This window comes from Canis lupus, chromosome X, assembly GCF_003254725.2.
Source record: "Canis lupus dingo isolate Sandy chromosome X, ASM325472v2, whole genome shotgun sequence".
NCBI lineage: Eukaryota > Metazoa > Chordata > Mammalia > Carnivora > Canidae > Canis > Canis lupus.
Window position 1 is genome coordinate 26642225 of NC_064281.1, and position 26256 is coordinate 26668480.

The 26256-nt window shown below is 39.2% G+C and overlaps 1 protein-coding gene across 16 annotated transcripts in view; it reads right to left on the reverse strand.

Moving 5' to 3' along the window:
* The window catches only part of DMD (dystrophin), a 2170621-nt gene that overhangs the window by 356891 nt on the left and 1787474 nt on the right, over window positions 1-26256 (reverse strand). For all 16 annotated transcript variants that reach the window (XM_025439443.3, XM_025439430.3, XM_025439477.3 and 13 more), the window contains 2 exons: window positions 16918-17090; window positions 5840-5996 (listed from right to left, as the gene is read on the reverse strand). In XM_025439443.3, the coding sequence (XP_025295228.1) occupies window positions 5840-5996; window positions 16918-17090 (330 nt within the window). The remainder of the gene's footprint in view (window positions 1-5839; window positions 5997-16917; window positions 17091-26256) is intronic.

The following is a 26256-nucleotide window of genomic DNA, read 5'->3' on the forward strand; positions in this document are numbered from 1 at the left end:
TTTCCTCTAACAACACAGCGAAGCAGAGAGCGTGGAGTAGATATAAGTAACAGTGAATTTGCAGGTGAACCAAACTTGTTTAGAAACTCTAAGAGGCCAGGTCATTGAATGTTAGAATGAATTACCCTATCACAACCTCTTTTTGTTGCTTTTCAGAGGTGCTTAGGAACAATGCATTTTTTTTTAACACAGATCTGACTTGAATTTTAACGTTCACAAATGGCACCTAAAGACATATTCTATTTATGTGGAAAGAAAGCACTGGGAACTCATCAAGCTGACACACATACTAAAATGTACCCAAAGGAAGCAGGCCAGCATTGATAACAGAATTAGCTTAAATAAATGTATAATCAACAATGTGATTCCAGGATAATTTTATTGAATTTCTGAACCTCTCTCTCACTTTGTGGTGACTTCTGAAGAAATCGAACATGCATAATATACGACCTGACAAATGAAGAAGTAAACTACTTTATTCAAGCCTTTTCATTTGTCAGCAGCATCCATGCAATAATGGCTTTCTGTCCACTGTTTTAATAATGTATGTATTGATTACTTCCATCTAAATCTTAACCAGAAAATCTCAGGAAGCTTTGAAGGTGTCCTTAAGGGTCTCCAGAGAAGGAATTACAGAGATATTTAAACTGAAAGATGAAAGCCTAATGACAAACAATTTCATTAGTACAAATGCAAACAAAAAGTCATTACCTACAGTGTTCTTCTAATCAAGACCTAATCTCCATTTGGATTTGGGGTAGGATGAAGGGAGTTAAATAAGCTCATGGTTTATTGCAGTTCTCCTTAAAAATTTCCCACTATGATTTGCTCCTTTAAAACTCTCTCTAGGTTAATCACAGAAGTAGACAAGTAATAAATATCACTTTAGTGACTGCTCAAGTAAAACAAAGGAAGTCAGTTTTAAAAATATATCTGGACCAGAATAATACACACTAATTGAAAACGAGTCAGTCTAGTGAGGCAAGTAATGAGGAACCGTAAAAGCCAGGATAATGTATTCAAAAGATATAAAAATTGGTCAGTTTATATTTGCTAAGGCATATTTGAGCTTTAATTATTTATAACACTTCATTGCATATGGAGCATTATTTTATTAATTAGGCTTGAGAGCCATTCCAGTAGCAGTTGTTATGCTGCCCAGTTGGTTTGGGGAACACAGACCCACTCCCATGGGCATGAAAATTGCTTTGGGGAGTGAGCTTGCAGTCCCTAACTATCTGTGTGGCCTGTTTTGGAATTTTACCTATGAGAAAACCATATACCCCTCCATCAAAGTGATTGAGAATGACGATATATTTTTGCTTTAAGAGTGTAAGACCCATGATATTTTGCTATAAAATGTTATCATTAATCTGCAATGATATACAAGGAAAATATAAATTACCTCTTTTATAAACATCCTGGCTTATAGAAAAGTGAAAAATACTTTCCTATAGTTTCAATTTGTGACATTCTAATGAGATTTGAATTATCATAAAAAGCAACAACCAGGGGTATTAATAATTTACAAGAGATAGTAAGCAGGGGATTTGAAAAAAAAGTGACACATCAAATCCATGGAGGACAAGTTTATGATAACAAGTGACCCATCTTGATACTAAACATTCTATGTCAACAGTATTTGAATCAAGAAACCCATAAAGAGCGAGACAATTTATAATCTCAGAAAGGTGGCAATGTAAAACAAGTCTACAAATACAAAATCTGTCAAAGACTAGATCTTGACAGAATTTTGTGCTGATTATATTTCCTTTCTCTCTTCCCAAGTTCAGAAGATCAGATAAAGAGACCCGGTTTCAAGGATTTTCCTTTGTTCTTTTTGCCAATAGGCAGCAAGAACATTACTAACTAGACAGGCATTCCATTGCAACTATAAAAGGGCTACTGCATAAATGTGACAAAACTCTGAGGAAACAGGGTGCTAAACTGTTCTCTCATCAACACTTTGGAGCGATGATGTTCTTCGAGGGAGGAAGTGTTTTGTGACAAGAATTTTTCTTAGGGATACAAAAAGAAGCTTGTGAAAACATTGGGTCAAACCGCAAGTAAAAACTGGGCATCAAAGCAGCTCTACACAGTATGAATAGATGCTGAGTTGATGGATGCAAATAAACAAAAAATCCTGCAGTTAGGAAGGACCATCCCTCTTTCATCTTTCTTTCCCTTCTCTTGGTCTTAGTAAACCAGAGGAGAATGAGTAAGGTTAAGATTAGATCACTGATTGATTTTTTTTTTTGCCTTCCTCCTTCCCTTCTTCCCTTTCTTCCTTAGTTCCTTTCTTTCTTTTTTTTTTTAAAGATTTTATTTATTTATTCATGAGAGACACAGAGAGTGAGGCAAAGACATAGGCAGAGGGAGAAGCAGGTTCCCTGTGGGGAGCCTCATGTGGGACCCAGTCTCAATACCCAAGGATCACAATCTGAGCCAAAGGCAGATGGTCAACCACTGAGCCACCCAGGTGCCCCAATTCCTTTGTTTATCTATTTAGTGTCTACCTGTACCAGGCACTTTACAAAGTGCTCAGTATAAAAATGACAATCCTCTCCCTTAAAGAAGGCTTCTTGGAGCACACGGTTTAAGTGAAGGTGATTGATAAGAATCAAACAATTACACATAGATGTGATGACGAAGAATGTTAAGTTGCAGAAGGAAAAGTAGACAGTATATGAGAGCATGTAGAGGAAGATCTGCTCAAATGTGGGCAATGGGGAAAAGCTTGCTCGATGTCTGAGCCAAGATATATAGGATAATTAGATGTTAACCAGGAAATTATGAAGGGGTGGGAGTAGGTAGAGGGGGCTTCAGACAGAAGACCAGTGTGTTCCAAGCACCACCTATGAAGAACACAGGGAACTGCAGAAACCAAAAGAAGGCAGTGTATTAGTATCCAGAGGGCAAAAGGAAGAGGAGTAAGAAAAGAGAAGGTTGGGGCCCTTGCTGAGGATATTGTCTTTCCTCCATGGCATTGAGAAGCCACTAAAGAGTGCTAAGATAAGGACTGACATAATTCAATGTCTGTTTTTACATAAATCACTCTGGCTGAAACGTAAAGACTGCACTGTAGGGTAGCAAGATTAGATCCAGAAAGGTTAGGAGAAATTGTCTTCTGTAACTATGGTGATGACTGCAATAGACAGAATCAAGAACTATTTTGGAGGCCAAATGACCCAGTGACATATTGGCCGTGTCAAAGAAAGGCTTGGCCTGTCATCCTGAAAAAATGACTACACTGGTCTGCTCTGTTGTTGTTTGGACAGGAGAAAGTATTTAGTTAGATTTTCCAAGCTTTGGGGTTTTGCAGATTGTAGCCACAAAAAGGTAAAAAAGCAAAAGATCTTAGGGTCTTGGGAAAGAGCTACTAAAATGTTTTATGATTGAATCTAAGTTGGATTTGGAGGGAGGTGAAGATAGAGGAAGTGAAGATAGAGGAGTAATGGAATTAACATCTAGAACCCAAAGTTACCAATGGGCTGGAAGTCCTGATAAGTCAAAGAAGCGTAAGAGATGGGCATCTGAATAAGCACACTAGTTAAGCAGGGCTTAATTAATTTCAATCTGGGACATGTTACCCACAACTCTGGCATTAACATCTCCCAAAAGCATGTTTCTAGTCATGAGATCCCTGCATAAAAGGACTGAGAATAAGTACTACCATTTTACTACTGTTAGCAAGTAACCATTCCAATAACCAGGGATACTGAGGGAGTATTTATAACAAGATACTGGCTAACAGGGACTGTGGCAATTATTTGGACCCAATTTCTCATCTTACAGCTGATGGACAAATTAGCAATCACAATCTAACTTTTGGAGGAATGTAACTGCAGTCTCTCCTGACTTCCAGTGCACTTGTTCAATGATTCATCTTTGGTTTCTAGAATTAGACTAAAATTACACCTTTTGTAGAAATTCTGTCTCATTTCTTTATATCATATAATGCTTTCTATTTAAAATGCCCTTCTGTCTCAATGGGTGCTCTTCTACACATACACCAGAGTGTTTTGACTATTTATTGAAAGTAAGAACATTTAAAAAATGTCACTATTATATTCCACCCTACCACAAAGCTAATTTAATGTTCTGAATTTTATGAAGGGGAGTGGCTAAAAAAGAAACTGTCAGTTTCCTTGGCAATTTTTTTGCAAAGACTCCTGGATCTTTCTTCATATTCCCTTCCCTTTGAGTAATCTTTTATATTTTCTGGACTAGTATAAACCCTTGACTTTTCTTCAAGATGTCATCTTTGGCTGTGTCTCCACAGAGATCTCTCTTTAAGTGTTGAACATACAAAAGTGTTACCATTTTATCAAACTTTTGTTGTTTGGTAGTCATTTACTTGGTTTGCTATTCATTTCTGTTCTTGTGCCTTTTGTTCTCATTTCAAGAACACTTATCAGTATGTAATGTATGCCAGACACTTTGCTAGCTACTAGGGTCTTGGAGGTGAGCAAGACCAAATCTTTGACTTCTCCACTCAGAGCCTAGTAGAGAAAACAGAAATACAAGAAAGAGCAAGAGAGAGAGAGAGAGAGAGAGAGAGAGAGAGAGAGAGATAGAATTGATCACTGTTGGAGGATGCTAGTGAACAGCTTTTATCCTGAAGGCTGGTAAAGAATCCTGCCTATCATATATGAACTATACACTGGATGCCCAAATAGTGGATGAATGAATGACCTCTTTTTTTCCACAGAAGTAGTCTGACTAATTAATGAAGAAGAAATGATAGGAATAGACAATTACCACATTTCAACTCCTAGTCATTGATAATGAATAGCTGCCAAAATCATACACTCAAAAGAGAAAACAAGACAATATATACCTTCTGATGATGAAAGAATACACTACCATCAATGAAGTAGTCTTATCAAAAAAGTCAAACCTGAATATGATCAAATCTGTTGAACTATACTGCTTGATATGGTAGCCACTAGGCACATCTGGATATTGAGTACTTGAAATGTGATTGGTCTGAATTGAGTTGTGCTGTAACTGCACATTTTTATAGTGTCTGTTGAAATGGCAATATTTATGGTCCTATAGTTACATGAGATGTAACCGTTAGAGCAAACTGGGTGAAATTGTATAAGGAAACTACTATTTTTGTCACTCACTGTGAATCTATAATTATTTCAAAATAAACGTTTTTTACAAAATGTATTTAAGAGACAAACTAACCAAATGCAATGTGTAAACCTTGTTTCAACTCTTATTTTTTTTAAAAAAACCTCTTATTTAAAGAGAAATACATTAAGATATTTAAGACATGTATGTTAAAAGTGGAAATTTAAAAATTGCCCAGATATTTGTTAGAATAAAATTACTGACATTTAAAAAGCATAATAGTAGTCATGTGGTCACTTTGAAAGAGTGGATCCTTATCTTTTGAGATAATTTATCAATTGTTTATGAATTAAATGATCCATGTCTGATACTTATTTCAAAATAATAGAGGACTGCTAGAGGTCTAGAAGAAGTAAGATTGGCCATGAGCTATAATTGTTGAAGTCTTGATGGGTATATGGCTATTTATTACAGGATTATGTCCAATTTGGTAGATGTTTCATATTTTCCATAATAAAATGTCTTTAAAAGTTGCTAAAAGAGATGGGCAACTTTTTAGAGGATATTATTCATGCGGACGCTTTTGACATTTAAAATAACAATGGCTTGGATTATTTATAATTGACCCTTGGACTAGCGGAATGAAGTTTTCTCATCAGCTTAATTTCAATCAAAACGCATCTTAAAATAGTCACTAAAATAATAGTCACTAAAGATGTTTACTCTGTGCAAGGCACTAGTATTAAAAACGTCCTACCCTGTGTACATCATTCTGCTTCTGCACCGCTGGAAAGTCTCCTCCAATGGGTGCCTGCCGGCTTAACTCATCATCTTTCAGCTGGAGCCATACCAGAAGTTCCTGAAGAGAAAGGTGCAGACGCTTCCACTGGTCAGAACTGGCTTCCAAGTGAGACCTGAAAAGCAGCAGGAGCAAACTAGGTCACAGTATCTAGAAGGGTCATGAATGATTCTAACAATCCCACTGAAGGTACACTGGTTTGGTTACTTCCATAATATACAAACCTATCCTCTAGCAGTCTTCAGTAAAAATCTAGTTATCTGCTTTTGAGAGCCATATATATAATGGGGGCGTTTTGATGGCAATTTCAAGGGTAGACAGTGTTTAGCCATATGTGTATTTCCTCATGCAGAATTCTGAGACTTTTGGCATGAAACATACACTGGAATGGATTGCTTTTCCACAGTGTTGCAGTCAATGATTCTTAATATTTCTGGTAGGAAAAAAATGGCTCCCGGTGACTAATATAAACCGCTCAGTTTTCAAGTGACTCATGCTAGTACTGGAATTCTTCCTGCTTTGAGAAATGGAAAGGTCTCTCCCCACATTTTGACTTTTCCATTTCTGCACCCTAGGCAGCCTCTTCCATCGACTCCTTCCATCTGGCATCTGTTCCTTTCTGCTCCTCTTCCCATATGCTTCTCCTTTTCCTCTACCCTTCTTTATTCGTGTGCACCTGGGATTTGTTTTCACCAAGTTCCAACATTTTCCGCTTTGTTTCCTTTGTGTAAAATGTACTGAGACAACAACTCACGTGGAAAAGTAAAATCAGACATTTGCCTGAAAGCCTCCCCCAAACATGAATAATTTAGGCAGGAGAATGAGTGCTTTACCATCAACTGTATTTAGAACATGTTAATCCGTAGAAGCCATTTAAGAATATACAAATGAATGATCTGTGCTATAAAATCCACATTTCACTTGAGGATGAGAAGCTAAATTAACCAAATAAATCATCATCCGGAAAGCAAAGAAGAAACGTGGAGTGTGAGCAAAGCTCTATCCTCAGGTAAATCGAGAATTATGCTGCATTACTCACATATCATCAGCAATTACGAATTAATTCATAAAAATTAATGCTGCCTATAACATAAATGTAATATAGTCTCTAGTGCTGCAAAGATTGAAGTGTCAAACGACCAAGTAGAATGACATTTCCCTTTGCTGTTGGGTAACTTCGCCTGACATTTCAAATACAATTCTCCTGCTGGACTTAGTCAAACAGAATCACCAAATTGCGCCTAAGTGCTGGAAATAAACTGTTCCAAACTTTCCGAGGGATCATTTTCTTTCTGAAGGGTGATACTTACTAGTCTTTAAAACGTGCAAATACAATGACCCATAAGCTTAAATAAATAAAAAAATTTTACTAAAGAAGTAACTGGAAAATCATACAAAGATGTAGGTAGAAAGATGTTACTTCTAGAATTGCTTATGATTGACACAAGGTAGAAAGAACTGAAATATACACTAGGGAATCGGTTACACATATAATAATGAATTCATACAATGCAGTGTTTGAATCTTATGAATCCTATGCACTGTTCGGTGTGATGATGTCAGCAAATATTTAGGGATATGGAGATCGCCCTGTCAGTTGCTAAGTGAGAAATCAAGTTACAAAAATGTCTATAATCTATTTTTCTAAAACCTTCATGTATGTCTGTGTATTTGTATATACATTTGACTATGCATGAAAAAAATTCTGAGATGAAACTAGTGTAGCCCTCGGAGGTAGATTTAGAGCTGATTTATTCCTTCGGCTTTCTACTTCTCCAAACAGTCAGAACTGTCTTTCTATTATGAGCAATATAAACGTTATGTCCAGAAAAACGGAAAGCATTTCATCAGAGGAATTAAACCATTCGAGACTCAAAGGGCATTATTATCTAATAAAGGAATCCGGAAATACCATAAACACCACAAATTAAATATAATAGCGCAGACCGCATAGAGTGTAGAGGTCCCTTCTTTGCTGTTTCAGTTCCCTTTCTCTTTCACTTATCACTTTCCCATGATAAGCCCAAGTGAGAATTCCCTATGCAAGATGTTAGCTGTTTAATGGCACGTGATGCCTACTGGTTACAGGGATTCCCTGGGGTGTCTGGAATTTGCAGCGTGGTTCCCTCAAGGGTGAGCGAGGATATCAAGCAGGACATGTGGGAAGGTAGGCAGAGAGAGGCACGGTCCAGATGTGCAGAAGCAGCACATGGGAGAAAAGGCTCTGGTTAAATTAAGAAGTTTTGAGTGCCACTAAGTCCCCATTAAGTCTTTGGCAGTAGAGAGAGTGAAAGATAAGGAAAAATGTAGAGATGCCTAATGCTTGGTCACCCTCTCTTGGGTCGAGGAAACAAAATATCCCTGTGGTGGAGAGGTCTGGAGGAGGATAAAGATGCTGAGGGGCAGGCTGCCTATGGTGAGGCGTCCAGCTGTGGCTTCATTCACACAAGGCACTGCTAGAACCCCGAGTCTAGGTGAACCGGTGCTGACTAATCATTACCAGGTCAATGAAACCCTTTGTGTCCCTAAGAGAAAAAAAGAGCTCTGAGACCCAGGGAATTCAGTTCTAAAGGATCTAAGAGAAACCTCAGAGCAGGAGACTGGGAGATTGTTAAGAGCCAGGGAGGCGGGACAGTCCACAGAGTTAATAGAGGAGCAGAAGGATCCAGGACATCGGCTGACAAAAGGCTCTCATGGATCTGGAGGATGGAGTTAGATAACACTTTGGAATGTTTCGGAACCTTAACTCCATATCAAATGACTATTTCTTTTCCTTGCTAACACATGAGAGTGGTGAACAAGAACCTAAGCAGGGGCACCTGGGTGGCTCAGTGGTTGAGCATCTGCCTTCAGCTCAGGTAGTGATCCTGGGTCCTGGGATCGAGTCCCACATCGGGATCCCTGCATGGAGGCTGCTTCTCCCTCTGCCTGTGTCTCTGCCTCTCTGTGTCTCTCATGAATAAATAAATAAATAAAAATTTTAAGAAAAGAACGTAAGTAAAAGGTTCATAAAGGACAAAGGATACTGGGTAAGGGTGGGAGAGGAAAAGGCAGTACAGAGAAAGGCCCCTGATTGAAACCCATGCTTACAAAGATATTCAATCTGAAGCCATGGTTCTTCAACTCAGTGTGCATAAGAAACGTGCGAATAGCTTGTTTTAGGTACAGACTCTCAGGTCCTGCCTCCAGACTTTCTGTACTTAAAAAAAATATTTTATTTATTTATTCATGAGACACACACACACACACACACACACACACACACACACACACACGGAGGCAGAGATACAGGCAGAGGGAGAAGTGGGCTCCATCCAAAGAGCCCGATGCGGGACTTGATCCCAGGACTCCAGGATCACGCCCTGGGCCAAAGGCAGGTGCTAAACTGCTGAGCCACCCAGGGATCCCTGACTTTCTGTACTTTTAACAAAAACCTTCACAACTCAGTGGGTGAACTTGAGGACTATTCTTTATGAAAGAATTTCTTAAAGTATTTCCTGTATGTCCTAAACATTACTGATCGGTCTCCAAAGGGCAAAGGTGGCATTTGTCAAGGACATGATTTTGAAGGCGATCTAAACGTAATAAAGTACCATGAGCTCCAAAAACATTTTCTTTGGCTATGCTAAGCTTGTAAAGTGTCTTCAAGACACATTTCTAATGCAGTTGTTGGAAGGAGCTGCCTTATTTTTATTTTCGAGATCATATACCAAATATTTCCAAATGATTAACCTATGTTTATATTGGGAATATCTCTCCAGAAAATGTTTCTGTTTGTAATGACTCTTTTTCTCCCCTCCTGGTTTTATCATAGGCCTTTAGGGCTGGAAGGAACCTTAGAGATTTCTGTTCAACCCTCTTGTTTTGCAGTTGTGGGAGCTGGGATGCAAATGTTTAAAGACTGCGCTGAAGCACATAACTTGAACTGTCCTATTTAGACATGGGAAGTGGAAGTTGCAGATTTTCCTTATGTGAGAAAATTCTTAACCTTAGTTGTTTTCAGCAAATGCTTTTGGATTCCTGAGCAAAAAGCCTTCCTGCTGATTGGCAAATTTACTCCATCTACCCCTACCCACTCAAAGGAAAATAAACGTGGAGGTTTAGAAGGGGCATACTTAGCTCCTATCTATTTTCTATTAATCTTTATTAGCGAAGACAAGAGCTGAGGGGCTACTAGCTTTTAACAAGGCAAGTGTTGATCTTTAATAAGCAGATCATTTCTACAATTTGTAAGGTTTAGGTAAAATGCAGAACCTTTAGGTGTGTTGGGATACAATGCTTGTCTTTAAGGAACTCTTTAGTGTCAGGGTGCTAAGAATTGCAACAGGCTACTGACGATGGTTAGATCTCTAAAACACAGATATTTCAGGTATGATTGGGTTGATGTCTCATTTGAAATCCTTATTAGAGCTTGACTCTGAAAGGCACATATTCTTAAAGCAAAATGTGTTACTTTGAAAGCAGTTTTCACTTTGACTCTCTTTAGAAAACTAACAATGTACTCATATATATTCCTGGGTACCCTTGTGTAATAAGATAGCATTTAAGCATATAGAAAGAGGAGGTAAGAATGCAGAAGTAAGGGCACCTGGGTAGCTCAGTGGTTGAGCATCTGCCTTTGACTCATGGTGTGATCCCAGGGTCCTGGGATCGAGTCCCACACCAGGTTCCCTGCAAGGAGCCTGCTTCTCCCTCTGCCTGTGTCTCTGCCTTTCTTTCTGTGTCTTTCATGAATAAATAAATTAAAAATCTTAAAAAAAAGAATGCAGAAGTAATAAGGAATCATAGACATAAAATGGGAGCTTTGGGGGCTTTAAATAAAGAGAGAGAATTAAACTCAAAGAGAAGTAAACTTTTTTTTTTTGGTCCATCTGGGCCATGAACTCCAACTTTCAAACATAATTAACATTCCAAGAGTAAGAGAAAGGAGGTCAGAAATAGTCAATGTCTAAGTTGCATTTTTTCCCTCAAAAGTAGAAAGACTGTGCCTCCTTTTCCTCTTTGTTTATTCTCCATCATAGAAAAATCTCTAAGCTATTTTAAGTTTTAATACTGATCACTCTCTAAGAGTTTCATTGCTGTTCTGGACTACATAATGTTGGTAGTCTTGTCTCTCAAATTAGCATTCAGAATTCCATAAAAGTGAGTATTGGCATATAACATTTATAAATTTTTCTCCGAAGTATGAAAACCTCACAGAATGTAAATTCTGCTGAAATTGTGTTGACAACATATGTGCTTCTCATGGTTAATAGTATATACGATACTCTGGAAAATATACTCTGGTGACAAATTGAATTGAAATCTGAAAATCTATTTCTTACAGAAAAAAATTCCCCAGGCTACTTCCCAAATTATTAATATTTTCAAAATTAAAGATACAAGGTTATGGAAATGGAATATTTTAGAATGAGAAACACTTTCTTTGACTAGTCACAATTTTGATGTCGGATAATGCCATCAATAACTCTGTGTGTGTGTGTGTGTGTGTGTGTGAGAGAGAGAGAGAGAGAGAGAGAGAGAGAGAGAGAGAATGTGCACATGTGTATGTATGCATGCAAGTAAAAATGTTTTACTTTATTTTTCTGCCACTTAAAAGAGTTAGTGTTTTGTTTTGTCTAGTGGCACTCAACTATCACTGAGTATTTACTTTTTCCTTATACCTTTTGGATAAAATGTGATGTGATAATGCGTATGGAACAGATGGCATATACTTTCCTTGAATTAAATTATGAGATGGTACCCTGCAATTTCAATTAAAGTATTCTTTTCTCTCCAAGACATCTTATTTACTTTGTCTTACACCATATCTTTGAACTTAACCAGTTCCATTTAAATATAAGTAAACCAATGTAGAAAGTTTTGATAATTTGCCTAGGTTCATAAAAAAACTACAGAATTAAAAAGAATAGGTCAGTAGAATTGCTAGGGAAATTGAAGACCATCCATGTCTCTGGTTAAATCTCCTCATTTCAGTAAGGCAGGATATTGAAGTCTGAATCAGTTAAGTGATGTGCTCAAGATCATAGGCTACGTGGTTGGTAACAGAACCAGAAGAGAAAGTAGGTCACCCAAATGTGGGTCCAGGACTTCTTTGACTCTACCTCATTGGCTCATTTAGGGCTTGGATAGATTAGCCAGACAGAAAGTCAATAAGGAATCAGTGGCTTTGAATGACACATTAGACCAGATGGACTTAACAGATACATACAGAACATTCTACCCCAGAAGAGGGGAATACAGATTCTTTTCAAGTATACATAGAACATACTCCAGGACAGATTATGTGATAACCCACAAAACAGTTTCAGAAAATTTAAGAAGATTGAAATCATATCACATATCTTTTCTGCCCACAACAGGATGAAACTAGAAATCAATCACAAGAAAACAACTGCAAGAAACACAAACACGTGGAGGCTAAACAACATGCCATTAAACAATCAATAGGTCGATGACAAAGTCAAATAGGAAGCCAAGAAATATGTGAAGACAAATGAAAATGAAAACACAGAGATCCAAAAGCCTTTGGGATGCAGTGAAAGCAGTTCCAAGAGGGAAGTTTATAGTGATACAGGCCTACCCCAAGAAGCAAGAACAATCTCAAACAATTTAATCTTAGATCTAAAGGAAGCAGAAAAAGAATAAACAAAGCCCAAAGTTAGTAGAAGTAGGAAATAATAAAGAGCAGAGCAGAAATAAATGAAATAAGACTTATAAAAACAAGAGGAAATGTCAATGAGATTCAGAGCTGGTTTTTTGAAAGGATAAACAAAATGGATAAACCTTTAGTCAGACTCATCAAGCACAAACAGTAGGACTTACTACGTACCTGATAGGGGGGTTACCAAGATCACACAAAAAGAAGGAGGACTCAAATAAAATCAGAAATGAAAGAGGAGTTACCAAGGACATCACAGAAAGTCAAAGGATTGATTATAAAAGATTACTATAAAAATTATATGCCAACAACTGGGACAACCTAGAAGACATGGATAAATTCCTAGAAACATACAGTCTTCTGAGACTGAATCAAGAAGAAATAGAAAATGTGAACAGATCGATTCCTAGTAATGAAACTGAATTGGTCATCAAAAAACCCCCAATGGACAAAAGTCCAGGACCAGATGGCTTCACAGGTGCATTGTGCCAAATATTTAAAGAAGGGTCAATACCGATCCTTCTCAAAATATTCCCCTCAAATAGTAGAGTTTGGAGTTTTTATGTTTCCAATTTAGCTGGAGGCAGCAAGCAGAGCCCTATGAAACAACTCATGAATACTTAAAGGAATGTGCCATCCAGCGGAAATGAGAATAGTACAAGGAAGACTTCGTAGTGAATGAAGGAACAGCCAGAGAGGGAAATATTCAGTATGAGATTTGAAGGAAAAGGTGGAAGATGTGAGGAGGGATGGCATTCCAAGTGTGAGGACCAGCAAATGTACATACCCAAACGGGTGAGTGAGAAAATTGGCAGAGAGCACGGATGGGGTTAAAAAGCAGAATCTTCGGGCAGCCCCGGTGGCTCAACGGTTTGGCACCGCCTTCAGCTCAGGGCGTGATCCTGGAGACCCGGGATCGAGTCCCACATCGGGCTCCCTGCATGGAGCCTGCTTCTCTCTCTGCCTGTGTCGCTGCCTCTCTTTCTCTCTGTGTCTCTCACGAATAAATAAATAAAATCTTAAAAAAAGCAGAATCTTCTTGGCTCAGAGAACCCATGCCAGGGACTAAGTAGATCACAGCTCAGTGAGGAAGAACTGGGAGGTAGAGGGAGAACAGGAAAGGGAAGGGATGATCTGAGTCTTATCAGGTAGAGTAGAGAGGCCACTAGCTTCTGATGACTCCACATGAATTTCATCACACCAATGATTTTTCTCTTGCCTGTTTTGTTCTGTTGTATCCTCAGTGCCTAGAAGAGTGCCAAGTATATAGTAAAGACTCAGTACTTATTTGTTGAATGAAAACGATAAATGAAAGAATGAGAAAAATATGGGCATTGACAAGACTAAAGTTCTTGAGCAAGGGGATAATGTGCTAGAAATGTCCAAGGAAGAATAGTTTTTGTAAATGTGTCATGGATGATACCAGTGTGTGTCCTAAAGGGACAATTCTATCAATATAGAACGACATGATAGAGACTTACATAAGAATCATAATCACAGGAAGAGAAAAGGCATAGGGCCAAAGGAAAATAAATGGAGGGAAAGGGACACAACATAGACTTGGAACCGGAAGCACAAGGATACCTCTTCTGAGCCAATGGAATGCCAGGGGATACTTCAAAATCATTTGGATTCCTAACAGGTGACAGGGATTAAGGAGTGCACTTGTCGTGATGAGCACTAGGTGATGTATGGAAGCCCTGAATCCCTAAATGCTACCCCTGAAACTAATATCACACTGTCTTGTCTGTTCACTACCTGGAATTTAAATAAAAACTTAAAAAAATGGACACCTGTGTAATTAAGTACTAAAGTTTCTATATTTTGAAATAGAAAAAGGGGGTCCAGGATCCCTTTTAAGACATTGAGCCAACTGCCATCTTTTGTGGGATGATGTGTTATACCCCTTAGGCGAACACAGGGCTGTTCCTCCGGGGTATCTTTGCAACGAGTTTTTAGTCGTAGTGACTTTTCACTATAGAATAATGCTGACAGAGGAACTGACTAGATTCACAAAGCCAGCTTCTAAGCGTCATGAATGGTTCTGGGTCTAACTCTTCCAGGGTCCAGCTATCCTGCTTCATCACCATCCCAAATCGCTGCCTCTACTTGGCTGCTTTTGGCTGAACCCTGCCATTCAGTCCGGCCTGACCGATACCCTTATATCAACGAAGTATCAGGAAGGAGACTGAGTCACTCTGACGTGAAGAATTCTTTTCTTTCTTTCTTTCTTTCTTTCTTTTTTTCTTTCTTTCTTTCTTTCTTTCTTTCTTTCTGTAAGTGAGTGCTTTTAACTGTATTATGAGAGAGGTCTAGTTAGAAGCTAGAACTGTTGATCTGGATATTTAAATTCTAGAATTTGCAGCACCTGAGATAAGCCAAGGTAACTGTTTTTGACTTGATTAATGACAGCAAGAATTAAACTGCAGGGGCTGGCATATGGGAAATTGCTGAGAAGGAAGAGCCCGTATTTTGGCTGACATGCTGTTTGCCGCTTTCGATTCCCCTTTCTTTTCATCAAGTTCACCTGAAGGAGAGGAAAGGCACTGAGTGATGTGTAGAACAGTTAGAGCACCTTTCTTCTCTGCAAAAAAGAATAACTTTCTTTTCTTTTACTTTATCCACTAATATCTTTCCCATTTCACACGTCTCATTCCCTTCTAATAACAGATGTTATGAAAGTGGCCTTTGTCGTTACACACACTGACCTCTCTTCAAGTTTAAGTGATGGGAAGTGAACAGAGTCTCCCTGCCTTTGAAAATGCCACTGCCCATCGTTGTTCCCAAGTCATCCTAAGCACATCGGCACAAACTTCAATAGACCAAGCAGGGAGATAAAAATGAGTGCTTTGGAAGCTGGGGTGCAAACTTGGGGGGAAAACCTTATAAGTAAAAATAAATCCTTTCCTACTCCTAGAATTACCTGTTTCTCTCTTCCATCCTTTCACTTATTTGTATTGATGTGAGTCTTACCTTTTCCTCTCTGCTTCATACCCTTCAGGATAATATGATGGTGAAAATTTTGCTCAGCCCCTGGAGCCGGACTCCCTGTATTCAATCTTGGATCTGCCACTTACTAAATAAATGACCTTAGGGAAATTATTTAGCCTCTATGTGCCTCACTTTCTTCAAATATAAAGACAGAATAATAACAGTGTATCACGTAGGGCTGCTGATAGCATTAAATAGGTCAAGAAATATAAAATGTCCAGGGCATGGCACGATATGTGATGCACCGCGTTAATTGCTATCATTCTTATTATTCCACATTATGTACAGGTTTTTACAAGAGTACTTTTGAATTACTAAATTTCAGTGATATTTCCCCTTATTATCGAAGTAAATATGCTGTACGTCAAAAGTCTGGTCAATTTAGAACTATAAAGAAGAAAAAGAAATCTCCATTCCACAGACTTATGACCTAGAGGTAGTTATCTCCTCCCAGTGTTCAGTGTGTTCCCTCATAACCACTGCGATGCCCCTTCGTCCTCTTCTACTACCCTCCACTCCTACGCCTCTTCTAGATGCAGAAGAAAGCACAAAATGTTTTTTTTTTTTAAATAAAAACACGTGAATTAGTGCAAGCAACTAACTGATTGGAAAGCAGGGGACCTGACTCCCACTCCCTGTACTTCCCATGTCATTTATGTGACACTGGGCATGTCACTTAACTGTCCCTGCTCTTTGCCCCTCCACCGAACCATCTCACAATGGGTAGAGCGAGAGCTTCACTCTGTGCTCCTTACACCAATGCTGAGATGCATCCATTAGCTTCTCAGGAGAAAGGTGTCCCAAAGAATGGGGCAACTATCTAAGAGAGGACAGTAGGGACCACCTCAAGGCTTAGTTTCCAGAGGATGCAGTGGCAAACTCTGAGAGTTAAAGACCAGAAGTTTCTATAATCTCTCTCTAGCTGCCGGAGCTATGGAGAGGTCTCCTCACAAAAGTGTTAATTACAAGGCATTACAATATTTAAGGAATGTCTTCTGTTATGCATTTAGAATAATGCCAAAGAAAGAATTCCATGATAAACACACGTTAATTTTATCACTTTTTGTATAATCCTGTGGTAAGCCAAGAGAGAACTCTATCAAATTAGGATAGCTGTGTTTCTCATTTAAATTCACTCTAATGTCTTAATATGCATCTCTCCCGTGGTTATAAAACATCGCCATTTTAATCTAATCTGAACCCTCAAGTATCATCTCCATACCAAGCAAATGAATGATTCATTTATTCAAAATAAAATGAATCATTCTGAAATTGGGTGATTTACATAAACATATGAGATATTAGCTGCCTGAGCTAGGAATGGGAAGAAAATCTTCCCATTTTAAATCATTTTTGGCTTTTTTTGCCCCGGATCTTTTCTTACCTAATGTTGAGAGACTTTTTCCGAAGTTCGCTCCACTTGAAGTTCATGTTATCCAAACGTCTTTGCAACAAGGCTGCATCGTCAGAACCTTCCAGGGATCTCAGGACTTTTTGGCCATTTTCGTCCAGGTTGTGATAGATATCTGTGTGAGCTTCGATTTCTCCTTGGAGATCCTACGGGACAGCAGGAAGAACATGGGTGGAATTACCAAACAAGAGACATTGGCTAGACATGAATTTGGAGAACCATAAAAAAATAAACTGCTCTTTCAAAAGACATTTCAGTTGGGCCCACTAACAAGAAGATGCACCTCCAACTCCCTGTTCTTGATGCATTGTCTCTTTATGCTATTATGTAGATTGGCAGTGGGCATCTTGTGAGGTATAATACATTTAGTCCTTGACACTACAAATTGAAACATTATATATCTGCAACTTTACAAATTTCGTAGGTTACATCAACTGGTCCGCAGACAAAAGATAATGTTTTCTGGAAGCGATATGAAATAAAATTCCATGATAAAGTGCACCCTAGGGCCAATCATTTCATTACACTATGGGTTAAGTCATATTTTCCATGCACATAAGTGATCTGTAGAGTTGACTCTGACCATAAAAGCATGGAGAGACTAATAAACAAGGTTGTACTCGGTCCACAGCACCAGCACATTAATGGGATTCTATCGCAGGAGAGCATCTTCTTGACAATACACATTAGGTTCACCTTGGCATTATAGCATCACACATTCATTACAGCATCGTACATTTATTAGTAAGATCTCCCATTTAAAACACCGTCGTATTTTTAGGCTTGACAGGTAGAAAGTCCAGAGGACCTTGATAAGAGTTATGAGAAGAGCTTATACATCCAACCTCATTTGTATATACACAGATCAAGAAAATTATCACAGTAGAAGAATCTGACCTTTACATGGTATGTCTTCCTGTGTAACATTTTCAGCTTGAACCGGGGACTACAGCACTGATCCTGTTGCATAGCAAGCCTGAGAAAAACGAGCGGCTGAAAGAGCCCTGCTTTAAAATGCCAACTTTGCTTACATTCTGTCGACAGGATGAATTTCAGAGCGCAGGCCTCACCAGTCAATAATAATAAACGCTACTTTGTCCTCCTCACTACACGGCGGCCAGGCCTGTGGCTGTGGGAGGGACCTCAAAGAGAGGAGGCCTGGAATATGCAATGGACAGTTTATATTAAACAGCCAACTTTTCTTATCATTTTGCCATTATAAGCCAGAGACATTATAAATTCATTTTATATATGTGTTTCCCTCCTTGTTCCCAACAGAACAGTCCAAGCCAAAGGAACATTCCTTAGCGAGCTGCTGGGTACCAGCATTCCTTTCTGCCTACACAATGAATGGAGGCTTTGTACATTATCTGACTTGCTTTTAGAGATTTGTATGCTTCTGTTCAACAAGTTGAAAAATTCATTCTGAAGTCCCAAACAATTGGATTGATCTGTGTAACCAGAAACTTTCTTTTTTCCACTCCCTCTTTCTAAAATGGAATTAAATGACTCTTCTGAAGTAAGGGGCCAGTGGCAGCAGTAACATGTTAGTGATTCTGAAGAACTGGCCTGTGTTTTCTGTCACGGACTCTTGGATTCTGAAAGTTGCACATGTCAGGTAGATGGACAATGAATGTCTCCCGTCACTCTCTTTGGCAGCCAAAGTATCACAGATGGACCCTAAAGAGAACTCTGTCCCATTCTCTGTGACTGGAAGTCACAAGGGGGAATACGGATCGAAGTACATTCCGAGTTGAAAGAAGGGAAATACTCGAACAGACCGAGCAGCCTCTATCTGTATCCCGTCACAAACAGGCTCTTTCTGGAAGGGAATAGCTTGATTTTGAAACTAGCTCCTGTGGTGGAAAATTGGTATTGGGCTTCTTGCAGAATGGGGTCTGATCAAACATATGTCTCTTCCATGTGCACGTACCTACATGGCAAAACCTGCTCTTCTGAATTTGCCACTTCTTCAGGAAAAGAGAAAAGTGAGGTTAATTTATCCAAACAAATCAGGACTCAAGACCAAACAGATCTAAGTTATCCACATAATTTCCCCACTTCTCTCTTTTTACTTCACTTTTCTTCTTGTTGTATTTGATGGAAAACTTTGCCTCAGAGGACAAACTTAGAGGATTGAAACCAAGCCTTTAGTTGTTCAAAAAAATAAGATACTTTCTGACTAATTCAACCAGATTTCTGCATTAATATGCATATAAGTGAGAGTTCACTTGAATTTTTATATCCTCCATTTATAGCAGGACCCAGGCTCAATTAATAGTTCCTCAAGATCATGTATATCATGAAGTCATTGATACCTTCTTGGAAAAATGAGAGGTCTTCCCAAGCATAAATAGGAAGCTGATCCATAAATTTGTTAGTTTTCATCTTTGCCATTTCCATTATACCCCATATAAACATCTTTGTTGCATCTTCTAAAAAGAAATACACGTAAAATCAATAAACCAGTATTAATTGAGGACTATTTATCTAGTTTCAGCACTGTGAGAAAATGAGAGGAATACAAGAGACAGTTCTGTCTTTACGTTTCCTAAACCCTAGTATGTGCTTTTTATTTAAGTCATTCCTGTTACCAACTAAATATTGATGAGAATTTCCTACCATGACTCATAGATGTTGGGATAGAACCCCCCCCCCCTTGGAAGTTCAGAGTGGCTGAAGTCAAGTCTTGGCACTGGCAGTAAGGTGACTCTCAGCTTGGTACTCCTTCTCGGGGTCATGGTGCTGGTTGAGAGTGACAAATGACACATGAACAGTAAAGGGTACAAAACACAGATGTGTACCACTTTGTTCTTCCTCCTGGCCCTGGGAAATACATGTTTTCTCTGTTCTTCATATGAGAACGCTGAGGTGGAGAGATGTTTAATGGACTCACCTAAAGTCATATCTTCTAAATATTAGAATTAGAGTCTTTTTGACTCTAGAAGACCTTGGGCTGTCCCCACCACCCCATTTGCCACGAGTGCTGGTTGTAAGCGACAGTAGTTGCTGTAGCTGAAAGAAAGACAGCTACTGCTGACAAGGGGGGTGGGGTGAGGGGGTCATCTGTGGAGGTAAAAGCATCTGGAAAGTCGGCATTACTGATTTTGGTCATAGATTTACCCAAACAGATTGATTTCTTCTGAATGAAAAATGGAATCCTGACCACCTTTTTCACTCCTTATTTTACAATTGGGCATCTGGGACCGTCTGTGAGCACAAACTGTGTGTGCTGAAGAGGTCTCCTTACTACAAAACATCCTTGCTGCCAGAACAGAAATTCTCCTTTCAGTAATGTGTTCCTTTGTCTACAAGAGCCATATGAAGGGCACCTGGGTGGCTCAGTGGCTGAGCATCTGCCTTCGGCCCAGGTTATGATCCCGGGGTCCTGGGATCAAGTCCCACATCAGGCCCCCTGCAGGGAGCAGGTTTCTCCTTCTTCTTTTTTTTTTCAGGTTTCTCCTTCCACCTGTGTCTCTGCCTTTATATCTGTGTCTCTCATGAATGAATAAAATATTTTTAAAAAAGAGCCATGTAAACATGACATTAAGTAGTGACTTGATACATTAGGATCAAGGCAGCTTGCCCATGTTCTTCAGGGATGGCAGGTCGGTAGGCAATCTGCCCAGCTACAGGACTCAGGTAGCCCGCTGTAAAATGGAGGTGAGTATTGGTGAGGAGTTCAAGGCTTTTTTTGAAAAAAATTTTAGGAGGTTGGCATGCTGTAGTGATTTTCAGTACAAGAGGGCAGCATGAGCCCTAGGTGGGAGGGGACATGGACATGGACAGGTCAGGTAGGAAGGGACACACTCACACCGGCATTAAATGTAGTTTTCTACAGTGGTGGTGTTTGTCTTCAGATGAACCTTTGGCCCAGGAACCACAGAAAAGCAGGTGGTGGGTAGAGAGAATTCTCAGAGGATAGCCCACCTGGACAAAATGGAATTTTTGCAGGCATTTTAAAGTAGTTTTATCTCACTTCTGACTGGTTTTAGAAGTAGGGAGAATCCCATTTCCTGGAGAGCCTCTTCAAATCTCACACCCTCTTCCTGTCTGAGAGTCTAGCCTCCTCCTGTCCTCAGTGCTCTTTCTCAGCCTCCAGAGAAAACTATGGCAAAGTGCAGTTAAGTAGACATGGTTTGGGTCTGTCCCTTCTCTTTCCCTTATTAGCTGTGTTAGGTTTGAAAACTCTTTAATCTCCTTGGCTTCACTAAATATTAAATAATAATACCTCCTGGCTGGATTGTGGAGAATCTTACATGGAATAGTTTTTGTAAAACACTTTGAACAGTGTCCAGAACACAACAGGCCTTTACTCTAAGAGTTTCTCTTCTAAGTGGATTAGGGTGGAAATCAAGTGATAGACTTTATGAACTCATACAACTTTGTCTGAGCCTTAAAGGATGGATAAAACAGAGAGGCAGAGGGAAGAGGGTTTTCTCACTGGGAAGATGAGTATAATAATGGCAGAATGGCAGAAGGTGGGAGTGAGTTTGGCTTATGAGCAAGAACAATGAACCGCACATCCTGATTGGAACGGATGATGTGTGTTAGGAAGCAATGGGTGGAATGTAGCTGAAATCCTTAAACCAAGCGGGATGAAGACCTTCTTTCAGAAAGTCACTGAGAAGGAGAGTTTATAAGGAAGAATAGGATAAATACAATATCATGGAATATTACACTTGTGCTATCTCATTCAACAAGTAGAGTGACTCATAGTGTCCCTAAGTAATAGGACAGCTGGGGAAGAATATGAAAAGTTATAAAGGTTTTACTAGAAGAAAAATAAAGAAGAGAGATGACAAAAATCAGTTATGGTGACACTTTTTTTTATTATCTAAGCAAAGGGTTATGATACTATCCACAACATCATGGGTAACAGTATCCAAATGTTTTCTTTCCTATGTACAGGGAATTATTTGTCTCTAAAAAAGAACTCAGCAAATGATGACCTCCCTATCTTGAATACAACCAAGAAGTCAGCAAGAAAACTGGCAAAAAGATGTAGGAAGAATAAATATAAGTGGTCACATCTCCCTATAAAATTCATTACAGACACACAATGTCTAATCTTTTCTGAAAGTAATTAGTATGTGAATAATGATAAGGCCATTAGTTCTTCTTTACTGATAACTTTCACTTAATTCAGATACAGTTGATAGGAAAGGAAAAAAAGTGGCAATCTGATTTCCAAGAACTTAAAAGGTCGGAAACAGAAGCTCCAAAACAGGAGGGAAGCCATCCTTAAGGGCTACACCGCAAGTGGCAAGGAGTGACACCCAACAGAGACCCAGAAAGGTGTGGAAGGAGCCGCGGGCACACATAGGTGACTGGGGTTACACCAGGTGGCAGCTAGCAGTCCCACATCTAGCCCTTGAAGGCATCACCTAACTTTCATGTGAAGCCAAATCATTAATGTTAGTAATGAAGATCCTAAATTCAGCAGAAAAAGCAGATTTATGTTCAGTAAACTCTATTTAAGAAGGAAGTAGTAGATATAAAAGCTCTTTAAGTGAATTTATCCAACATAGCTATCCTGGAAAGGTGTTGATGCTTGAAAGAAGTTCAACAAACAAAAATGCACATACAAAAGTAAAACTCCCTTAGCTTGGCTATCCAGAATGACTTGCAAAATATAGGCTCTAAATACTTGAGGTTTGGGAGCATACACATGTACACACACACACACACACACACACACACACTCCACATATTCCATTATGAGAACAGAAGTTGAGAGTAAATCTTTATAAACGTTTACAGCAATCCAAAAATAAAAAGCATGGGGTTGCATTTTGTGTCTGGTTTTTGTAGGTTTTAAGAGTAATTCATTTTTATTGCATGTTACAAAAGTATCAGTCTGGTATGGATTGGACATTAAAACTAGCAAAACAAAACAGAATTATCCTTCCTAATGGATTTTTTTTGAGAAGCACCCATATAAAGGAATTGGATCTACAATCTTGACCTTATAAGGACTCTAATCTAACCACCAGACGTTCCTAACTCACTCAGGAAATGCAGTTGGGTACAGACTCGCAGAGGGTGTGACTGTTTTGCCCTATTTTATATGTGGCCATTGCAATCCTTGTAAAAGCAGCAGAGTTGTCATCCCAAGAGAAACAAGAGTTAATTTGAGGACTGCCGTTTGGCTTGGAGCCTGGTTGCTCTAGGTAGATAAGGAGTGTGTTTTCAGGTCCACTGCATCGCAATGCATCTTAAACGAGCAGCTATGGATTTAGGAGTCCACAGGCTGTGCTTTAAAAATGGCTGTTATTAAGGTCCTCAGAGACTATTATCCTGCAGGGTTTGTTGTCTTTGCTTTCATATCTCATTCGAAAATTCTCACACTTATGCAACTAGAACAGTGGAGAGAAAGGATATGCTCTCCTGCCTCAGTACATTCCCAGGTGCAAACCTTTATTTCAAAATCTAATCTTTAAAAATGCCTGGCCTAGGGTGGATTACCCCGGAGGAAACTGAGCAAAATCCCATTTGTCAGACTGCCTTAAGCCATTCTAAGCTCAGGTAACACGTGATGCCTTCTCTCCTTGTCTGACCCTTTGGTTTACTCTAGCCTTCAAATTACTTTTTAAAATTGAAGAGTTCACTTCAGATGTACTAGGTTGGAAGTAAGATGAGAAGTGTCTTTTCTGCATCGCGTTTTTCCTAGTTTCTTTTTACTCTGTCACAGTGCAGAAATGTTCTGGATATTTATTCATCATTCAAACACACATTTGAGTACCTATTGTACTTCCAAGTCTTCACTAGGAGCCAGGAGAACACATATAATGTAAGAAAGTCCCAGCCCTTAAGTTCCCCATTCCTTCCTTCCCTTCCTCCCTTCCTCCCTACTTTTCCTTCCTACCACTAATATTTCACATATTAGCATCTAGGCCCACAGTGGTGAAAAACAAACCAACTTCTACCTTATTGATGTTACCACAGCATAATAGGATGAACAGAATAAATGAGAAATAGAATAAATGGGAAAGAAATCCATTTGTACATATTATTTGATCCCCATAACCAAAGAGTAACCCCCCCACCACATGTACACCATTCTTTCCACCACAGCAGACATGACATACTATAGACAAATACTATAAAAGTACTTGAGAATGATTATCTGGGAGGCAGTTTTCAGGGTTAATGGCATCAGAGAGAGAATAGAGGCAGGAAACTAGCTGATAGGCAGCCTTAGGCATTCTTTTTTAAATTTTTTTTATTATTTTTAAAGAATTTATTTATTCATGAGAGACACAGAGAGAGAAAGAGAGAGAGGCAGAGACACAGGCAGAGGGAGAAGCAGGCTCCATGCAAGGAGCCTGATGCGGGACTCGATCCCGGGACTCCAGGATCACACCCCCGGGGCCAAAGGCAGGAGCTAAACTGCTGAGCCACCCAGGCATCCCCAGCCTTAGCCATTCTTGAACCAATAATGTGGTGGCTCCAAAATCAGGAAGGAAGGAGGAGGGATGCTAGCATCGTGGAGTGCTTGTAAATTACAGAAATAGCTGCCTGTGTGACTCACTTTCATCCTTCTCTTGCTCTACCTTTGGAAGGTAGAATCAGGCAAAGTGATAACTCTTTGCAAAAGCATTTTAAAGGTATTTTAAGTTTCCTTTCCCTAGAAGTAAGACAAATATTATATATGCTGTTTTATTTACTTTTTTAAAAGATTTGTTTTTATTCATTTGAGAGAGAGAGATTGGGGGCAGAGCAGAGGGAGAGACTCTTCAAGCAGACTCCCCACTGAGCGTGGAGCCCCACATGGGGCTCTATCCCACCACCCATCCCATGACCCATGAGATCACCACCTGAGCCAAAACCAAGAGTTGGATGCTTAACAGACTGAGCCACCTAGACGCCCCTCTATATGCTGTGTTTTAAACACACATATACACACACTTCCCTCTTGGTACCAAGTAAATTACAATGACAAGGCAAGGGCACTGACATCCAAGCCACACATAGGCACAGGGGACTCTTACCTAAACTACATTCTGTTAGGTGTTCCTAAGTCTATGGGAGTGGGTTTTAAAGGACACACAATCCTAAGAAAGGTGGGGGTAGAGTAACACTGTAAGGGATGTTTTAAAACAGCTAATGTGCTATGGACACAGTGAGGAGCTAATGTCGGTACCTATTTGGCTCTGCGCTTAGGTTATAAAAAAGAATGACATGCCTTCATGATGTTGGTGTTGGAAGATAAAACAAGACCTTAGGCAGGCTGTTTTCTTTTTTACTAATATATCTAAAATTCATATAAAAACCTATACTGTGTTGCAGTATTTTTCCAGATATTGCTATATGGCTTCATTGCTCATAATTGGGTGAGTATTTCCTGCATGAGACATCTTTCAGAAGATTTTAGGAGGTTGGCATGCTGTAGTGATTTTCAGTACAAGAGGGCAGCATGAGCCCTAGGTGGGAGGGGACATGGACATGGACAGGTCAGGTAGGAAGGGACACACTCACTTAAACTCTAGATGGCACATTTAAATCATAGAGACAGCCACATATGAAAAGTCTACAATGTTGAAGGTACTTTTGGTTTTGTATTATGTTTTATGTGCAGGAATCAGCCTGTTTGAAGATATTTATCCTTATCTGAGAAAGACCAGATGGGCCTTTCCGACACTGAAACATATTTATTATTGCAGAGCCATGATGAGGGGTGGGGGTGGAGTAGAGGGATAAAACGGGGCAGGAAACTAATACTTATACTCCTTATAAATCCTCTACATCAACTCTATTAAGTCAGCTCTCTTATCCCCCAGTTGAGGAAACTACAATTTGGAGAGATGAAAGTAACCTGTCCAAATCCCACAGCTGTTAGGTAGCAGAAGCAAGATTAGGGTACAGATCTGTCTGAATTGATATTCTTTTGGTTTCCCCTAATTCCTCCCCACTCTTCAAATATAAAGCAAGTAACTTCTGAATTGGGCTACATGTAATAGACCACAATAATTAATTCATTAGGGTACTTGTGAAATACTGAATGTGTTCAATCTTCTGTGATGCTTGGAGAGGAATGGCCAGGCCACTGAGTTAGATTCTGGTTAGGTATTTCCTTATTTATTCCTCCTCAATCCACTCTGAACTTACACTTCTCATGATTTGAATGGCTTTAAAAGAGCAGAATACATTCTTATTCTTGAATAGGTAACTATTTTCCCATGGACCAATACACATCTGGTTATATTTATCTATACAATTTGTCTATATTATATACAGAATTAAAAGTTAGAAAAGCCCTTATTTATGAATCTCTTTGTCACAGAGCTATTTCTTTTCTCTCTAGAGAAT